Source organism: Sorex araneus, chromosome 8, assembly GCF_027595985.1.
Source record: "Sorex araneus isolate mSorAra2 chromosome 8, mSorAra2.pri, whole genome shotgun sequence".
In the NCBI taxonomy this organism is placed as follows: domain Eukaryota; kingdom Metazoa; phylum Chordata; class Mammalia; order Eulipotyphla; family Soricidae; genus Sorex; species Sorex araneus.
This window is the reverse complement of record NC_073309.1, coordinates 11,745,382-11,764,551: the sequence shown is the minus strand read 5'-3', so window position 1 is coordinate 11,764,551 and position 19,170 is coordinate 11,745,382. Positions and strand designations below refer to the sequence as shown.

Below are 19,170 nucleotides of genomic sequence, written 5' to 3'. Positions count from 1 at the left end.
CCGCTGTGCTATCGCTCCGGCCCCAAGAAGAACAACTCTTAAAACAGAAAAACCTGAAAAATTTACAACTCAAATTTAGTTATTTCCATTTAAATGTAATACAGAACGTTGGTAAATGGTTAGATAAGTACAACATATTTTATCTTCATTTTACAATGAAGGAAAATAAGAGATCTCAATATTTTATTTTGGGGGGGCAAACGCACCCAGCTGATATTCAAGGGTTTCTCCTGGCTCTGCACTCAGGAATTTACTCCTGGCAATGCTCAGGAGACCGTATGAGATGCCAGGGATCGAATCCTGGTCGGCTACTTGCAAGGCAAGTGCCCTACCCGCTGTACTGTCATTCTGGCACAAATCTCAGTTTCTTAGTAATGTCATCTGCCTTGTAAATGATAAAATCTGCTTATAGATAGAATTTACTTTGTATAAAGGCCATTATTGTATTTTGACTTATTTACTTAGCCTTTTGGACTGGAGTGATAGCACAGTGGGTAGGTTGTTTGCCTTGCACGTGGCTGACCCAGGTGTGATTCCTTCATCCCTCTCAGAGAGCCTGGCAAGCTACCGAGAATATCCCGCCTGCACGACAGAGCCTGGCAAGCTACCCGTGGTGTATTCGATATGCCAAAAACAGTAACAACAAGTCTCACAATGGAGACGTTACTGGTGCCCGCTCGAGCAAATCGATGAACAACGGGACTGCAGTGCTACAGTGCCTTCTATTTACTTAGCCTTTTATTTTGAAAACATTTGGAACGTGGAGAAAAGTTGTGAGAATAGAATGAAGAATTCCGTAAGCCCTCATTTTCCTTCAAGTTCCCTTTTGGGTTTCTGCAGCTGTCTCAATAATGTTGACCAAAGGCATCAACCCAGAAACATGCTGTTCCAGTGATCCTGTCTCTCACCTCCTTTATTTGGTAACAGTTCTTCAGTTTTTCCTTGATTTTTAAAATGACTTTGATAGTTTTGGAGTTCCAAGATCAGTTGTCTTGTAGAGTATCTTTCAGTTAGCCTGGGTCCTGGGTTTCCTCAGCTATAAACCTGTATTATTTTCCTGAACATTCTTGAAAAAATGTCCAATTCTTTTCATTGCACTTTGTTACTGTGACATCAATTGTTGATTTGTTCTTTTTTCGTTTGCTTTGATTTTGTTTTGGGGCTACACCTGTAATGCTCAGGGGAGAACCTGGCTCTGCACTCAGGAATCACTCCTGGTGTGCCCAGGGGACCACGTGGGATGCCAGGGACTGAACCCAGGTCAGCTGCATGCAAGGCGAGCGGCTTCCCTGCTATACTATCACTCCAGTCCCACTGTGGCCTACCCATGTTCGATCCTGGAAACTCCATGAGGTTCCCTGAGCCCCGGCAGGAGTGACCCCCTAAGTGCAGAGCCAGAAGTAAGCCCTGAGCACTGCTGGTGTGGCCCAACCAGTGTCCCCCCCCTTACCCTCCAGAAAAAGGGGAAGAGATAGGGAGGGGAAAGTAGCAAAACTGATTTGCTCCTAAGAGATCCCTCCTCTTCCCTGTTCCTTGTAGCATCCTGGTGGAGAAGAGGTGCTGCTGGAACAGGCTGGAGCAGACGCGAGTGAGAGCTTCGAAGACGTTGGCCACTCCTTGGATGCCAGGGAGATGCTGAAGCAGTACTATATTGGTGATGTGCATCCGGTAAGAGCCGAGTTAACGTGCTCATGGGGAGGGAGCTACTTAACAGAGATCATAGGCAATGAATTACTCAAGCACAAGTCAGCCCTCCCATAAAGCCAAGATTTTCTCCTAAATCATCTATCTAGCCTTACTAAAATGATACTTTTTGTTTGCAAAGCAGCACATGTATAAAAAAAACCAAGGGAAATGGTTTTGAATTATTTTTATTTACTGGTCTATTTTGTAATGCAGTTAATGGCCTTTCTATGTAAACAGTGCTTTGGCTGTTTTTGCAGATTACTTGCTCCAAGTGATTTGCTAACTGTGGTGCTCAGGACTTAACTCCTGGCTCTGTACTTGGGGATCACTCCTGGTGGGCTTGGGGAACCCCCTGGGGTGCCGGGGCTCATACCCAGGTTAGCTGCATGCAAGGCAAGTGCCTTTCGTGCTGTATTATCTCTCCAGCCCCTTTTGCCTTTTAAAACTATGATTCGAACAAGGGGTCTTACTAGGACAGAGCCAAGGATGGGTGGGTAGAATTTCTATGAATTCTGAGGTCTCAGGGAACTTCCTAGTCTCAGAATGCTGTCTCATATTTCCAGGTTGGAAACAAATTCATAATGAGAGTTTCACTATGTTTTCCTCTTTTAACAGAGTGACCTTAAGACTGAGAGTGGTAAGAAGGTAAGATGTCATTTATTTCTATTACGTTTCAGTTGTTTTTATTTCTGTTGACTCAAATAGAATTACTATCATTAAAAAAAAATGCAGAAATCCTATTTTCCAGGCATTTGGACTTAGCACCATCTCAGGAAAAAAGAATAACAGAGTCTTGAACAGTAGAAAACATTTTGTTCCTGCTTCTATTAAACAATGTTCAATGTTCAAACTCCAGCCATGTTCCATATGGTTCTGTAAGAAAGTAGTTTATGGCTCCAATAATAAAATAACATTTCTTATTTTTATATTAAATAACACAGGAAATGATTATTCTGTGTTGGAAAAAGATTTGGAAAGTGGATTTTCTCTTAGAAGACTGGAAGGAATTGTAAACTGTTCATAATTGACTGCATAGGCCTTTTTGTTTCTATTTCTCAAATCTAATTCTCATTCTGTAGGCGTAGATAGGCCCACACCATGCCCATTTACCTGGTGACACAGCAAAAGAACCCAGGATGATTATATGTTGAAAACCCTTAATGTACACTGCAATGCATACCAGGAAAAAAATAGGGAAGCCATTTCGCTTCTCACAGCCGCGTAGTGCATCTCCCTTCACGGGCCCTTGTCTCCACCCATTAGCTATGTTTAGTTGCTGCTTAGGACGTCTTGGAAATGAAGCTCCCTCCCCTTTGCTGAACAAGTTTGACACAATAGTTAGCAGTTGGCCTCGACACAAGAATTCTCTCAACACGAGAGATTGCTTGACACGGTCTGCCATCTGTTGCTCTCAGTCCAGAGTGTGTGTATAAATAATTCTTCTGTCTCGTTACATTCTGCTGCTCTGAACAGTTGAGTCGCTGGTGACTGGGAGTGAACTGCCTTTTTAAAGCACTTTTGTGAGTACTGTTGGTTTGTCCTGACCTAACTCATGTACAGGCACACCTAGGAGATCCTGAGGCTTGTATTGCACATGGCTGCAGTAAAGCCAGGCACACAGATATATTTTGTTTCCCAGAATGTGTGAAAGCTATGGTTACACTGCACTAGAGTCTAATAAGTATATACTGTCATTATGTCTAAAAGGAAAGTGTGGGACTGGAGCAATAGCATAGAGTGTAAGGCCTTTGCCTTGCACTCGGCCAACCCAGGTTCGATTCCCAACATCCCATATGGTCCCCCGAGCACCGCCAGGAGTAATTCCTGAGTGCAGAGCCAGGAGTAACCCCTGAGCATCGCTGGGTGTGACCCAAAAAGTAAAAAAAAATAATAAAAGGAAAGTGTACCCCAAGAGTATTTTATTGTGGAGGCTGGAGAGATAGTGTAAGTGGATAAGACATTTGCCTCGCATGTGGCTGGCCCAGGTTGGAACTTTGCTCCTACCCTCAGTTTCTTAAAATAAGGCAATTATGCTTAATAGCTTTGATTGACTTTTCCTTTCCTGAAAGAATTCTTTGTAGGGGGTGACATGGGTTTGATCCCTGGCATCCCATATGGTCCCCCGAGCATGTTAGGCATGATTCCAAAGTGCAGGAGTAACCCCTGAGCACTGCTTGGTGTGGCTCCCAAACAGAAAAATAAAAACAGATTTCTTTGTGGCATGCCAAGTTCTTTGATAATATCTTACCCCACAGTTGAACTTTTAAAATCAGAGTAAATCGGGGCCAGAGAGATATTATAGCCAGTGAGGTGCTTGCCTTGCAAACAACCAGGTTCTATCCCTGGCATCCCATATGGTCCTCAGTCACTGGGCGTGGCCCCAAAACAAAGCAAAACAAAAAAATCAGAGTAAATCCTTTTCCACCCTGACACATTTTATCACTAAGTGGATTGTGGTGTTCTAAATCTTACTTGCCTTTTCAGTAATGATCTTAGCTTCCTCACCAGGAGATTCCATCTCGAGAAACCACTTCCTTTGTTCCTTTATAAGAGACTCTTCCTCTTAAAAGTTTTATCTTGAGATCACAGTCTCATGATAATTCAATTCTATCTTTATGCTCAACTTCTGATTTTAAACTCTAATTTTCTTGCTCTTTTCTGTGCTATCTGCAGTTACTTCCCACTAAATAAGTGGAGGAGGCTGCACTAAATAGCCGGTGTTCAGTGTCCATAGTCTGCATGGTGGACTTCAAATATTTATTTATTTATTTATTTTAATTTTTAAAATTTTTTATTAAATCACCGTGAGAACAGTTACAAAGCTTTCCAGTATGTCTCAGTCATACAATGATCAAACACCCATCCCCTCACCAGTGCACACCCTCCACCACCAAGAACCCCAGTATACCCCCCCATCAGATCCCTACCCCCGTCTATGTGACAGATGATTTCCACCTTACTCTCTCTCCGTTTTGATCACATTCAACATTTCGACAAACGATCCACCATTATTATTTGGAATTTTCCTCAACATTCAGATCTGCCGAAAAGGCATCATTAGATAATTTGTTTTCTATTGCTGATATGAAGAGCACTTTGGATTTCTGATATTTTAGTAATAAGTCTGGAGGGATTTCTGCCAAATGCCGCTGGGTTCTGAGATTGTTTTTTGTGCTTCTGGGATCATGGCCGTTCAGGAGTCAGGAGCCACTTGTGGGCGGCAACTCAGGGCCTCATTGGGGTGGGGAGAGGGGCCGGTTCCACCTCCCATCCCAAGAGGCCCCGCATGTCACATCAGTGCACTCTCATACCTGTCTGTCCAGTAGGCTCTGAAAAGGTGGCAGCCACTACGCTGCCGGGGAGAAAAGGTGGAAGGGACAAACACCTTTCCCTACCCGGGTTGGCACGGTGCCGTAGTTTAATGCTCAGGTGGACTTCAAATATTTAGTTAGCTATGTTGCCACAGATGTACTGTCCTCCCAGATTTCGTTGTACCTTTTCCAGAGCTCGGGCAGAACAGAGTTAATTTTTTGTGTTTTTGACTCACATCTGGTCTTGCTCAGGGACTGCTCCCAGCTCCTGCAAGTGTTTACTCCTGGCAGTGCTCAGGGGATCCTATGTGCAAGGATCAAACCCCGGGCTCACACATGCACAGCCTGCGCTGCAGTCCTTTGAGTCATCTCCCTAGCCTAGAATTAATTCTTAATTCTTAAAGCCCTAGGATTTTCAGTGCAATCAATGAGCATTGGCTTCAACTTAAAGTAACCAGCTCTGTTATCCTCTAATGAAAGAGCCTATCCTTTGAAGGGTAAATGCAGGCATTAACTTGTCTTTTTTTTTTTTTCCAACTGTGCAAATCCTTTGTAGCATCTTCCAATATGACTGTTTTCTTCTTTCCTTTTTTAAAATTTAGATACCATGAGTGATTTACAGTATTAATAATAAAGGCTGTTTCCCCTACATTGAACTTATCTTAGTCAGGTCGTCTGAATACCTTCCTGCAGCTTCCCCAGCCCCAGTACATCTTGCTTTACCTTCAAGTTACGGAAGTGGCCTGAAGCTGTTTAAGTGGGGTCTTTTCTGAGTCTCTTACAAACCACCCCTGCTGGTTGCAAATATTTCTTCCAGTTTCCTCATTCTTCTCAGCCTTCATTGAAATGAAGAGTTAGGGTCTTGGGGCCGATGTACTTTTCTGTCCAGGCTACTGAAACTTTGGTCATGCCTGCTATAAAGACTGTTTTGCCTTTTAAAAAAAAATTTCCATATCCAGTGATGCTTGGGGTCTGTTCCTAGCTCAGTGCTCAGAGATTGCTCCCAGCGGTGCTCAGGGATCAAACCCAAGGCTCTTGAGTGAAAGCATGTGCTATAGCCCCTTGAACTACTTCCCTGGTCCTCCCTCCTACTGTTAATGTGGTCATTGACATATTTTGTAATTTCCTTCAAGAACTTTCCCAAGGGGCCAGAATTCATGCCAGCTTTTGACATGCTTTCCTCATTAATGTGAGTGATTTCTAGCTTTTGCCTTAAAGCGAGAAGCATGTGATCGCCTTTCCCTCCCTCCTTTCTTTCCTTCCTTCCTTTCTTCTTTCCTCCTTCCTCACTCCCTGCCTCCTTTTCGCCCTCACAGTTTTTGTTTCTTGGAGGGATGGTGCAGTGCTAGGATTGAACTTGGTCCCTCTTTATGCAGAGAATGCTCTCCAGCCCTTTGAACCTGTGACTCTGTTCAGCTTTCACTTGAACCCTTAGAGGCCCTTGCAAGGTTATTGATTATTAATTTCAGTATCGTGTCTCAGAATAGGGAGGCCCAGGAAAAGGCAAGATGGGAAAGATCCAGCAGGTGGTTTTGGTCTTTTCCCCAACATAGTTAAGTTAAATCCCTGTTTTTTGTTACATATTTATATGATTGTTGTGGGTTCTCACCCCACAGTGCTCAGGCCCATTGGTGCCTGGGAGCCTCCAGGGCCACACCCACTTGTGTTCAGTGCAGGAGTGGAACCCAGGGCCTCCCACCCACTTGAATCACATCTCTGGCCCCCTCCCAGTTGGCTTTTTTTTACTTTAAACATGCTGGATTTGGTATAACACAAGCAAATAATTGGTCGCTGTTATTTTGTTACTAGATTGAGAATACCTGAATTTTCTTTTACTTATTTTTGTTTTTTTTGGGTCACACTGGTGATGCTCCAGGGTTACTCCTAACTCTGTGCATTGAGTTACTATCCTGGTAGTCTTGGGGAACCATATGCCAGGGGTTGAAACTGGGTCAACCAAGTGCAAGGCAAGCATCCCCTCCAATGTACTATGGCTACAGCCCCTAAGCTTGAGATTTTTCTTGTCAGGCCAGGCATGTAGCGCAGCCCTAGAGCACTTGTCTTGTGTGTGTGACGCTTTGGCTTTGATTCCTAGCACTTAAATACAACAAAAAAAACCCTCCCCCCCAAACTGTTTTGGTTATAGAAACTTACCTTAGAAACAGACTTAGTGTTTTCTGTGCCAGTTGTCTGTTTCCGCGCTTTGCAGCTAACCTAGAAATGCTGTGTTCCATCAAGTCTCTCTTTTGATTTTGTATTCCATAGTAGTTTTATCTCTCAGTCTGTCGTCGGCTCAGGAGAGACACTGGCCACTGCTGCTTGCTTCAGCAGCCCGCACAATAAAAGTGACCAGGTCCAGAGCGTGACTCGTCTGTGCAAGAACGTCCTGGGGACCTGCGGCGCGTTCCTGAGGCGGCGTGTTTAATGAAGAGTAGAATTCGTACCTCATGTGTTTGGGGTCCTGGGTTTGATGGCCAGTACCACAATACATAAATATGCAGAAGAGGGGCTGGAGCGATTGCGCAGCGGTGGGGCGCTGGCCTTGGGTGACCAACCCAGGTTTGTCCCCAGCACAACACCTGGTGTCTGACCCCTGCCAGGAGTGAGCCCTGAGCACCGCCAGGTGTGGCCCACAAAACAAAACAAAAACCCAAAAAGAATGTGCACTAGTTCCTTTATTCAACAGCTAATATTTAGGTTTAGCTACTTCACTGGTCAAATCTTGTTAGAAATTATAATCCTAATAACTTGACCATTTTCTGTAAATTTTGTTTTGTTTCTCTTTTATTTTTTTGTTGTCTATGCCACACCTGGAGGTGCTCAGGGCTTCCTTTTGGCCCTTCACTCAGGGATCACTGCTGGAGGTGCTCAGGGGACACCGATGGGTCGCCAGACATCGAACCCTGGTCAGGCCATGTGCAAGGAAGCCCCTTACCTGATGCATTTTTTCCTCCAGCTGAATATGCCTTGCTTCTTTTAGTTTAAATTTTCCTAGTATTTTTTATTTCATGAAGATCTCTCTCTCTCTCTCTCTCTCTCTCTCTCTCTCTCTCTCTCTCTCTCTCTCTCTCTCTCTCTCTTCTTTTGTTTTGGGGGGGTCTCCCCTGGCAGTATTCAGGGCTTACTCCTGCCTCTGCACTCAGGAGTCACTCCTGGCAAGGTCAGGGGATCATATGGGGCACCAGGATCAAACCAAGTCGGCCATGTGCCAGTCAAGCACCCAGCCCACTGTGCTCTCTCCCCAGCCTTCTCTCTCCATTCTTTTAAATAGATTCTTAGAGTTCTATACACAAACGTTTGGATAAGCTCACATTTGCGGAATCAAAATGTGATCTTTATTTTGGGGAAAAAAATCTGCTTAACACATGTATACATGTGTTTTAATCAACCATTTTATTTATATATTTTTGCAGTGCCAGGGATTAATCCAGGTTTTAGTAGTGAGCCACATTCCTCCGTGCGTGCATGCGTGCGTGCGTGCATACACATGGTGGTGCTCAGGAGTTTCTCCTGGCTCTTCACCCAGGAATTCTCAGGGAACCAAGGGGATGCTGGGGATCACACCAAGGTCGGCTGCACGCAAGGCAGGCGCCTGCCCACTGCACCATCTCTCCTGCCCTTTAGCGTGCATTGAGAGTACAGCTTTTCCCCTCCTTTGTTGTGAGGCCCAGTTCTTCCTCTTCAGCTGTAGTTGTGAACACACACATCTTTTGTCGCAGTATTCTCTGAGGGTTGCACATGAGTACTGTGCTTGCCTCTGTACTCGATTGTCAAGTGCCAGGGGTCAAATAGAAGTTTAACTTAGAAAAATTCATTGAATTCCTTCATATTAGATGCAGTCTGTCAGTTGTACTTGAATATATTTTTGTGTCCTGGGTGGCTTTTGTGATGACTAGTGATTGCTATTTACCAAAGAATTTTTGTCTCATTGTCTAGTTGTTCCTTATTTTTATCTAATTTTTCGCATAGTGGCTTTAAAAAGCTTAGAATGTAAAGGAAAAATCACTCTTTAAGACAAAGTGCTCTTAATACAAAGATGGGTAAATTTGTAACTGTACCCTCACGGTGACTCACTTATTAAAAAATAAATTAAAAAAAGACAAAGTGCTCTTTTGTTGAAGATCACAAGGATTAAAGACTTCTTGATAAGATCTGTTTTAAAATTAAGCGTTGTTTTACAAAACAGTGTCAGAAAACAAGGTTGAATCCTTTTCAAATTAGCTTTCTAGTAGTAAAACAAGTTTTATTACTTCCTAGGTCCCAGTAGAAATTCTGTTTTCATTATTTTATGCACTGATGTGTTATATAACTAAGCACATAAGTTCTTGAGAGAGTTGCATAAAATTTTATTTTATATTTTTTGATTTGGGGGTCAAACCCAGTGCTGCTCAGGGCTTAGTCCTGGCTTTGTGCCCTGGGGTTGCTTATGTTAGTGCTTGGGGACCATACTTGGTGCTGGGGGCTCAGACTGAGTAGGGATCAGCTGTGTGCAAGACAAGTGCTGTACCATCTTGCTGGCCCCTAAGTTTGTTTTTATTATTGTTACTATTATTTGATAGTGCTGGGGATGGACCCTGGGGTCCACACTTACAGGCCAAGTGTTTATTCCGAGCCACATCCACCAGCCTTAAAATTTGTTTTAGAAGGTACTTTTTTTTTTCTTTTTGGGTCACACCTGGCGATGCACAGGAGTTACTCCTGGCTCTGCACTCAAGAATTACTCTTGGCCGTGCTCAGGGAACCATGTGGGATGCTGGGAATTGAACCTGGGTCAGCTGCGTGCAAGGCAACCGCTCTCTGGCTGTACTATCACTCCAGCTCCTAGAGGTACTTTTCACCTTTGGACTTTTCTCTTCAATGCAAGAATAGGTTTTTTTGTACACTGAACTGACTTTAGGGATATATGCCCCAGAAGTTAGTGATTGGTAAACAATATTTTTTATCGTGGGAGAGATATTACTACATTGGAGCTTTGTGAGAAAGTTGTCCTTAAGATTCATACCCCATGGTTATGTCATGGGACTAGAAGACGTTGAAACCATGTACTTTACTATAGAAAATGTTTAGGTTGTATGATGAACTTCACACTAAAATTCATAGTGATACCTCATGCCATGAGTTTTGTAATATGGAGGATTTTTTAGTACAGTTCAAAAAAAGTACACAGTTCCTACCCACCTGGATGCCAAAATATATTCTAAGTAAAAAGATGCAAAATTACCCGGCCACCCAAGTACTTCTTATTAAATATGCTGAAGGTGTCCTGTGTCTTCAAACACTTCTGATCTTAAATGTTTGGATCCTCTTAGAATGGCAAGCACGCGATTGAGGAGTTAAACCATGAGCTCCTTTTGTATGTCCTAAGCCTGTGAGAGTCTCAGTACAGACTGTTCAGGTTGAAGGTAGAGTGTGCGGCCTGCAGACTTCAAAGAGCCCTCATGGTAATTCTGAGCATTGTTTCCCATGTCCCGGTGACCAAAGTCCACAGCCTGGCCTCTTCTCGGGTTCTTCTGGGGGAGTTATGTAAACAGGGCTGCTGGGGAAACTTGTTACCAACACAAACCCCTGGCATGGGGCGTGGGTTGGTAGGTCGGGACATTTCTTTGTCCTTGTAACTGGAGCAGAGAGGGCCAGGGCCGTGTGGCTGTACCTCTGGGAGGATGGATCATCTGGTTAAATACCCTCATGCACCAGCTGTGACACGGCAGTCCTGTGTGTGGCAGTAGAAGCTCCTATGTGTCTCCATCGAGCCACAGGAGAGGAGGGGCCCTTCTCCCTGACCTTTGGGAGACCACGCTTGTGCGTTTGCCAGGATGTGCATATGTTAGAAAACGAGGCCGCCTTACTTAATTATGACTGAAGAATTCAGTACTGCGGGTAGGGTGCTTGCCTTGCGTGCGGCCAACCCATGTTCCCAAATGATCCTCCGAGTCTGCCAGGAGTGATCCCTGACTGCAAAGCCAGGAATAATCCTGAGCACTTCTGGGTATAACCCCCCCAAAAGCAAGCAAACAAAGAGAATTCAAATTAATCTGGTCTGCACCTTTAACCTCTTCAAGCAGGGAAACAGATTTAGCGTTGACCTTGTCTTATATCTAAGGTATTAGGTATATTTTCATTTATGAGCAGCATTATTAACATTTTTAATAAAGTGAAATAGTTCCTTTTATTCTGTAAAACTCATGTTTAAAACAGCATTTATTTTTGTTGTTTTTGTTTTGGGGGCTGTACCCAGCAGTGCTCAGGGCTTACTCCTGTCTCTGTACTCAGGGTTCACTCCTGGCAGTACTCAGGGGACCATATGGGGTGCTGGGAATGGAACCCCCAGTTTAGCATTTATATGCTGTTGATACATTTTTTTGGGGGGTCACACCTGGCGATGCACAGGGGTTACTCCTGGCTCATGCACTCAGGAATTACTCCTGGTGGTGCTTGGGGAACCATATGGGATGCTGGGAATCGAACCCAGGTCGTCTGTGTGCAAGGCAAATGCCCTACCCTCTGTGCTATCGCTCCAGCCCCACTGTTGATTTATTTTATGGGAAACTGAAGCCTCAGTGAATTCAAGTGAACTTTAGAAATTAGTTCATTTAATAAAAAGGTTTTTTTTGTATGGGGGTCAATAAAAAGTTGTTTTTTGTTTGGGAGTCGATGCTTAGGGCTTACTCTGGATGTGCACTCAGGGATCATTTCTGGCGGGCTTGGGGGACTATGTGGGGTTGGGCCATGTGAATGGTCAGTGCCTCATGTTCTGCTATTGCTGCGCCCCTAAATAGTTGACTCTGAGCTAAAATCAGAGTGGACCCAAAGCTGCTGGGCTATTTGGAAGTATATCCCACGCTCTGTGTGGGAAATGGACAGACATGTATTTAATTAATAACTCAGTAAGACTGTTCCTAGAAGAACTGGTTTTGATCTGCCCTCGTAACTGAAAGCATTCCCATTTGGGCATCCCTTGCCAAAGATCATGTATTTGTTCTTTTGACCAAAAGTTTTGCCTGAAGCTTAGTGTAGGAACGAATAGAACCATGTTAGATATGCCTGAACACCCTAAAGGAATACATTAAGGCGGTCATGCGCCATAGGAATTTCACATAAACGCCCCTCAGACTCTGGCTTTCCGTGGGGACAGTGCATAGAGACTGGAAGGTGGGCTGAAGGAATGCGTTTCGGAGCCCGTTTCTCCTCCCACCCTCCTCGCCCTGCTGTCCTTCCTTCCGCCTTCCCCACCGTTCTTTTCTTTTCTTTTCGCTGTTTCTCCCTTTCCCTTTGCTGTTGGGAAGAGCCGGCCGCGCCTCTTGCCCAGTGCTCCCGGGGGCTGCGGGGAGTCGCACACTTGCTTAGGCTGTGCACGGGGTGGTTTGGGTTGTGGTTCTCGCCACGGTTTGCGCTCTAGCTGAGACGGCATGTTTTGTGGTGGTGCCGGGGTCCCCGACAGCAGCTGCTGAAGGGCTGGCAGGGCAGTGCTCTCCCAGGGAGCCATCCTGGGGCCCACGCCTTTTTCTTTTCAGTTTTGTAAAATTAAAAACGACTTCCGACTTCTTCCTCGCTGTTACTAATGCACTTGATTCCCAAGGGGCAGTGCCTTCAGCGAGTCCTCCATGGCTCTGAGTGAAGGCACAGGGCTGCTTCTCCCCACCCCCCACCCCTGCACTGCAGAGAGGATACACTGTCTCCCTTTCCTCCAGTTAGGCCAGTTCGCCTTTTGCCTCCAGGTAGATTTAACAGTGAAAAATCCATTTTTTGTCATATATTTTTATTGTGTTGCTTATTAGAAGGGGTGGGGGAGGTGGAGTAATAGTACAGTGGGCAGGGCACTTGCCTTGCATGAGTCAGTCTCGGTTCAGTCCCCAGTTGGCTTGCACAAAGTCAGCCCGGGTTCAATCCTCAGCACCCAGTATGGTCCCCTGAGCACCACCAGGAGTAATGTACAGAGCCATGAGTACTGCCTGAGCACTTCCGACTTCTTGTCAAGTATGGCCCCCCAAAACAAACAAAAAAATCTAAATAACAACAACAACAAAAATGATGATGAGTTTGCATATTACAGTTTTGTTGGGGAGGGGGCATGTTTGGGCCACACCTTTCTCCTGGCTCTGCACTCAGGAATTACTTCTGGTAGTGCTCAGGGCACAATATGGGTGCTGGAGATGGAGCTTGAGTGGGCTGCATGCAAGGCAAGCTTCCTACCTGCTGTCGTATCTTCAGCCTCCCGTATTACAGTCCTGATTCACTCTCTGGCTTCTCTCAGTCACTCTTTTATTTCCGAGACTCACTGTCATTAGCATGCATCCAGGACTTTTGGGTCATTAAAAATTGGGTCAGAGTTTTGAGACGTAGTGCATATAGTTACATAAACCATATGGCTTTTAGCCTAAGTACAGATTGAAGTCACATTTGTACTCTGTAATCTCGTAAGGTTTTCAAATTATCACAGCTTTGGGTGTGTCTTTTGTTTAGGCGGGGAAGAGGGTTGGTTTAGGGGCCAGACCTGGCAGTGCTTGGGGGCTACTCTGGCCAAGTGCTTAGAGGACCAGCGTATAGTGCATTCACTCTGACTTTTGAGTTCTCTCCCTGCTCCTGCTCCTGTCCCGGTTTAAATTTTTTAATTTATTTGTTTTGGTTTTTTTGGGGCAACACCCAGCAGTGTTTGGGGTTTACTGTAGCTCTGTTCTCGGGAATCACTCCTAGCAGCTTACAGGTCAAATGAGATGCCGGGGATCGAACCAGGGTCAGCTGCATGCAAGGCGAGTGCTTTACTCTCTGTACTATCTCTCCGACCCCTGGTGGAATTTTTAAAAGGGATAATCTGAATTAATTTTGTATATACAATCACTGTCGCTTCCACCTTCCAAATCTGTAAGCTACTTAAATGTAATTTTCAAAGATTGGCCTGTAGCACATTTTAATTAACCTGACTCTTAACTATTCTGGCAGAAATGTTCCAAACAGTCATATCAAGGGCTTTAAAGTTTGACAGTATAGTTTGAATGTGGCCATTTTAAAATCTTTTAATTAGAAGTTTCACTTGCCTGTAGATTAATTTTTTTTTCCAGGTTTGGGGCATATAGTCATTTGCATGATAGTTTTTTTTTTTTTTAACAAAATTGAAATTCATGTTCTGCTCTACAGTTTCTGGGCTTGTATGTAGGGTTTCTGGAAATCCTTGGAGATGCCTGAGAACAGAGGTTAACTAGTGGATCATTCTGTGTTCACACTCTAGCATACCTCTACCTATTGGCAAAGATGATATTTTGAGCTGCAGATATGCCCGGCCTCTGGCAGTGAGTCAACAAACCTTTGTTCCACCAAGCTAGTTAATGGAATCAGCTGCAACTTCATTTAATACTTGCCTCGATTGGATGAAAATGTTTAGGAACGGGAGGGCACAAATGGAGCACAGGCTTTGCATGCGGGAGCCCTGTGTTCCGTTCCCAGCACTGCCCGCATGCGGGAGCCCTGTGTTCCGTTCCCAGCACTGCCCGCTCCCCGGAGCAAGGCTGGCTGGCCAGGGCCTAAAATCCATTTCTATACCATCTAGTTGTCCTTATAATGCGGACAGAGCATTATAAGGGCACCCTATCCACCGAGCTGCGCAGTCAGAATCAGAATCCATTCTGCAACATTCCAAAAGCACCACATGCCCCGTAGTTATTTCCCTTTCTTCCCCGCTGCTTTTCCCCGACTCCTCGGAGGCCACAGATCTATATTCTGCTTCTATAGATTTGCCTGTTCTGAATAGTTACATAAAGGAACTGATTAGATAACATAAGGTATTTCCTATCTGGTTCTTTGACTTAGCATAATGTTTTCAGGATTCATCATGTTGTTACTTATATTACTATTTTATTATGTTTTATTGTCAAAGTTTTATTTTTAAATTTATTTTGGTATTTCTCTTCCCTTTCATTGTAAAATAAGGTCTCTATCATAATTCCTGTGATTTCAGAGATAAACAAATTTATTCTTCTTATCCATGAAACAGTCATGTGTGTGATCTAGAGCATTTGACAATTAATATTTTTAGAAATGTGAGACCAGAGTAATAGTATGGTGGTAGGGTGCTGATCTTGCATGGGGCCAACCCTGGTTCAATCCCAGGCACCCCATATAGTCCTCTGAGTCCATCAGGAGTGATTCCTGAGCACAGAGCTAGGAGTCAGCCCTGAGCCCCCCCGCCCCTCCCCCCCAAAAAAGAGTTTTAATGTTGTCAGAAATCGCACTGCTAGCTACTGCCAGTAGCAAGCCCAGTTGAACCAGTCATATCATCGTGACATTTTAGTTCATTTCAGTAGAGTTTGTATCAGAAGCATTTTTATATATCTAAAAGAATTTAGATAATTTCTCTATGCTTTCCTCCCTGATTTTTCATTAGGAAGAACCAACATGTAATCAGAAATAGTATTCCCAGTCTACCTTTTACATCTAAATTTTCAAAATGTATGAAAGATGATGTTCTGTTGATAGCTACAGTATTTATAAAAAATGCTCAAGATTTATATACTCTGTTAATCGTCTTTTTTTTCTTTTTTTTAATACATATCTTTAGGAACCTTCGAAAAGCGATGCGTGCCAAAGGTCAGTATCCCCTTAAGAGACTTAAGCACCTCCCCAATGTAACCGAAGAGTACAGTGCGGGGCTGCGGCTGTGGGGCTGTGGTAGAGCACCTCTTGCCTTGCAAGCTTGATTCCCCCAGCGTGGCAAAAAGAGGAAGGCATTCTAACAGTTAATTCTGGCCAAAATTATTGGTCAGTTTAATAGTTCATTAGGATTTGGATATTTGAATTTGAATTTTAGTCATTTTGAGTAATCTCAAATTTGTGCCTTGAGTAGTTTTTAAGTCTTTTTTTTTTTTTCTCTGCTCTTTGGGTCACACCTGGCAATGCACAGGGGTTACTCCTGGTTCTGCACTCAGGAATTACTCTTGGTGTGGTGCTCAGGGACCATATGGGATGCTGGGAATCGAACCTGGGTCGGCCGCATGCAAGGCAAACGCCCTACCCGCTGTGCTATCGCTTCAACCCCTTTTTTAAGTCTTTTTTTTTTTTGCTTTTTGGGTCACACCCAGAGATGCTCAGGGGTTACTCCTGGCAGTGCTTGGGGGATCATATGGGATGCCGGGGATCAAACCTGGATCGGCCGCGTGCAAGGCAAACACCCTACCTGCTGTGCTATCGCTCCGGCCCTTTATTAAGTCTTTTTTGAGATATATATTGGCATCAATATATATATATAGCACTTAGAGGTCACATGGATACGTGACTGCTCTGAAGCCCCTGCCAGGTCTGTGGCTTAGCCCACCTTGCTCCTTCCACTTAAAGAAATCTAATTTAGTCTTCACAACTGCTCTCTGGCATAGGTGCTACTTTCATAGTTTGCACAAGAAAAGATATGTACTATAGTCATATTGGGGATTTGGGTTTTCTCAAGGGTTTACTTATAATACACTTCTTACAGTTTTAATAGTAATACATATACAAGTATTCTGAAAGCTAATCATACCCATCCTAAAATTGTCTCTACTTGAGAGATTGTAGTCCTTAATATGTAAAAAAATAGGAGGGGGGCCGTGAAGTGATAGCTCAGCCAGTAAGGCATTTATTTGCCTTGCATGTGGCCAGCCCAGGTTTGATTTTTCTGTAACCCATAATGGTCCCCTGAGCACTGCAAGGAGTAATACCTAAGTACACAGCCGGGGTTTCTCCTGAGCATCACCAGGTGTGAACACAAAACAAAATAAAAGGGATTGCATATTTGGCGTTTGGGTTACACCCAGCGATGCTCAGGGGTTACTCCTGGCTCTGCACTCCTGTCGGTGCTTGGGTGACCATATGGTACGCTGGGGATCATACCAGAGCCAGCCCCGTGCAAGAGTATCTTTATCTTATATCTGACTTAAAGCATTTAGTGCATAAAGGCAGAAAATGTGTCATTTTTTTCTCATAAAATTGTTACATCTTTTTAGTTTGAAGTGATGGACAAAGTATTGCGAATGCATAATTCCAAGAAACTATTAGTAAATTCAGTTCCTTTAATGTTAAGCACTTAAGATTTTTAGAGATTTTGAAAACATAAGCCACAAACTTGCCATAAATGTAGGCTTGATGAAGGTGATGAAGAATCCCTACAGAGAGTATAAAGAAGGCTTACAAAATGGTTTGTAAAGTTGCGCAGACTTAGGTGTGCCTAGAACAGATTAAGAAACAAATGGCAACCAGAAAGTGGGGCAGGGGTCTCTTGCCTTGCATGCAGCTGGCCTGGATCAATCCCTGGCACCCCATGTGGTCCCCCAAATCCAGTCAGGAGTGATCCCTGAGCGCAGAGCAAGCAGTAAGCCCTGAGCATCTTCCACAGGTACCCCCCCACAAACAACTAAAAAAGAATCACTACACAGGGTCACTGTCACTGTCATCCCGTTGCTCATCGATTTGTTCGAGCGGGCACCAATGAAGTCTCTCATTGAGAGACTTATTGTTACTGTTTTTGGCATATCCAATACGCACGGGTAGCTTGCCAGGCTCTGCCGTGCGGGCTCCATACTCTCAGTAGCTTGCCGGGTTCTTCGAGAGGGGTGGAGGAATTGAACACGGGTCGGCCGCATGAAAGGCAAACGCCCAACCGCTGTGCTATTGCTCCAGCCACTACACAGGGTACATAAAGAATTCCTATAAATTGGCTTTTCAAATAACTCAGTGATACAAAGTCAAATGATAAGTGTATTTCATACATATTTGATTGTCGGACACTAAAATTGTTGGGGCTCTTAGAATAGGTGGTGTTCTTTCCCATTCACGGCCATCCTTAGTTTGATTCTGGTACACCTGTATTGTTCGCCTCACCCTGCCAAGAAAGATTCCTGAGCACAGCCCAATGTGGCCCAAAAGCAAATGAGATAAAAACAAAACAAAACAAAATTAAATACCAAAAATAAGATACTTAGGAAGTAGATCCACATTTTGTGGGTGTAAAATGGATATGATCACTTTGTGAAACACCTTGGAATTGTCTAGTAAATTTGACAATGTGATTGATTTTTGACTCACTACTGGGGATATTATACTCAGAAGTGTTTGCACACATGTAATAGGAACCCTGTACAAGAAACATCAGGAGCAGCCCAGATACCTAGTCTCTAATACAGTGATTCAGTTGAAGGGGGAGGGCAGTAGTACAGTGGAGTACTGCCGTAAAGGGAAAGGAATCACAGCTCCCGGTGGTACCTGCATGCTTCTCCCAGCAAGGGAGCACTGTCCCTGGAGCAGCCAGGAACTGTTGGCCCAGCCTCAGCAGCGCTTCAGGACTGTTAGGCTCTGGGGTCTCGATCTCTTCAGCGGAAGCATCTTTCTTCAGGGTTGAGTTCTCAAAGGTCCCACTTTTGAATTGTTTCTTGAGGTTGCTCTTGGAGATACCTGAATTCATCGTTCTTAGGGGGAGATTTCTGCAAAGTTCCTATGTTTCACGTTGCGGCTTTACATGCCAGCTTGCCTGTTTTAAACAAAGCTTCCTGGCTGACATTCTAAATTATCCTGAGCAGCTTTCTGCTGGTCTTAAATGTACAGAGTGCTAGGCATGTTGAGGCAGAGAAAATCATTTTCAGTCTTGAACCTCAGCTGGTTTTATTGGCCTCAGCATTTTTTAATACCAAGACTGCAGCTGTTCTCACTAGCAGGGCCACTCGGTCGTTGGGTCATGGGAGAACCAGACCTTAAAGCTAGCAGGACTGGGGCCAGAGCACTATGCAGCAGGAGGGCGACTGCCTCGCATGCAGCTGGCCTGGGTACGATCCCCAGCACCCCGTACGGTCCCTGAGCCCTACCAGGTATCCCTGGGGCAGAGCCAAGAGAGCCCTGAGTGCAGTCAGGTGTGGTCCTGAAAAATGAAAAGGGAAAGACAAAAACCAAAATGGGCTGGAGAGCTAGGACAGTAGGGAGGGCATTTGCCGTGCACGTGTCTGACCCAGCTTCAATCCCCGGCATCCCATATGGTCCCGCAAGCACCGCCAGGAGTAATTCCTGAGTACAGAGCCAGGAGTAACCCCTGAGCATCGCTGAGTGTGACCCAAAAAGTGAGGGTGTACACTGGAGTGATAGCACAGCAGGTAGGGTGTTTGCCTTGCACGCGGCCGACCCGGGTTCAATTCCCAGCATCCCATATGGTCCCCCAAGCATTGCC

The 19,170-nt window shown here is 44.6% G+C and overlaps 1 protein-coding gene across 1 annotated transcript in view; it reads left to right on the top strand.

Moving 5' to 3' along the window:
• The window catches only part of LOC101545270 (cytochrome b5 type B), a 39,882-nt gene that overhangs the window by 16,620 nt on the left and 4,092 nt on the right, over positions 1 to 19,170 (top strand). Inside the window, exons 2-4 of the mRNA XM_004600562.3 lie at positions 1,540 to 1,668; positions 2,302 to 2,331; positions 15,547 to 15,575. Of these exons, the coding sequence (XP_004600619.2) occupies positions 1,540 to 1,668; positions 2,302 to 2,331; positions 15,547 to 15,575 (188 nt within the window). The remainder of the gene's footprint in view (positions 1 to 1,539; positions 1,669 to 2,301; positions 2,332 to 15,546; positions 15,576 to 19,170) is intronic.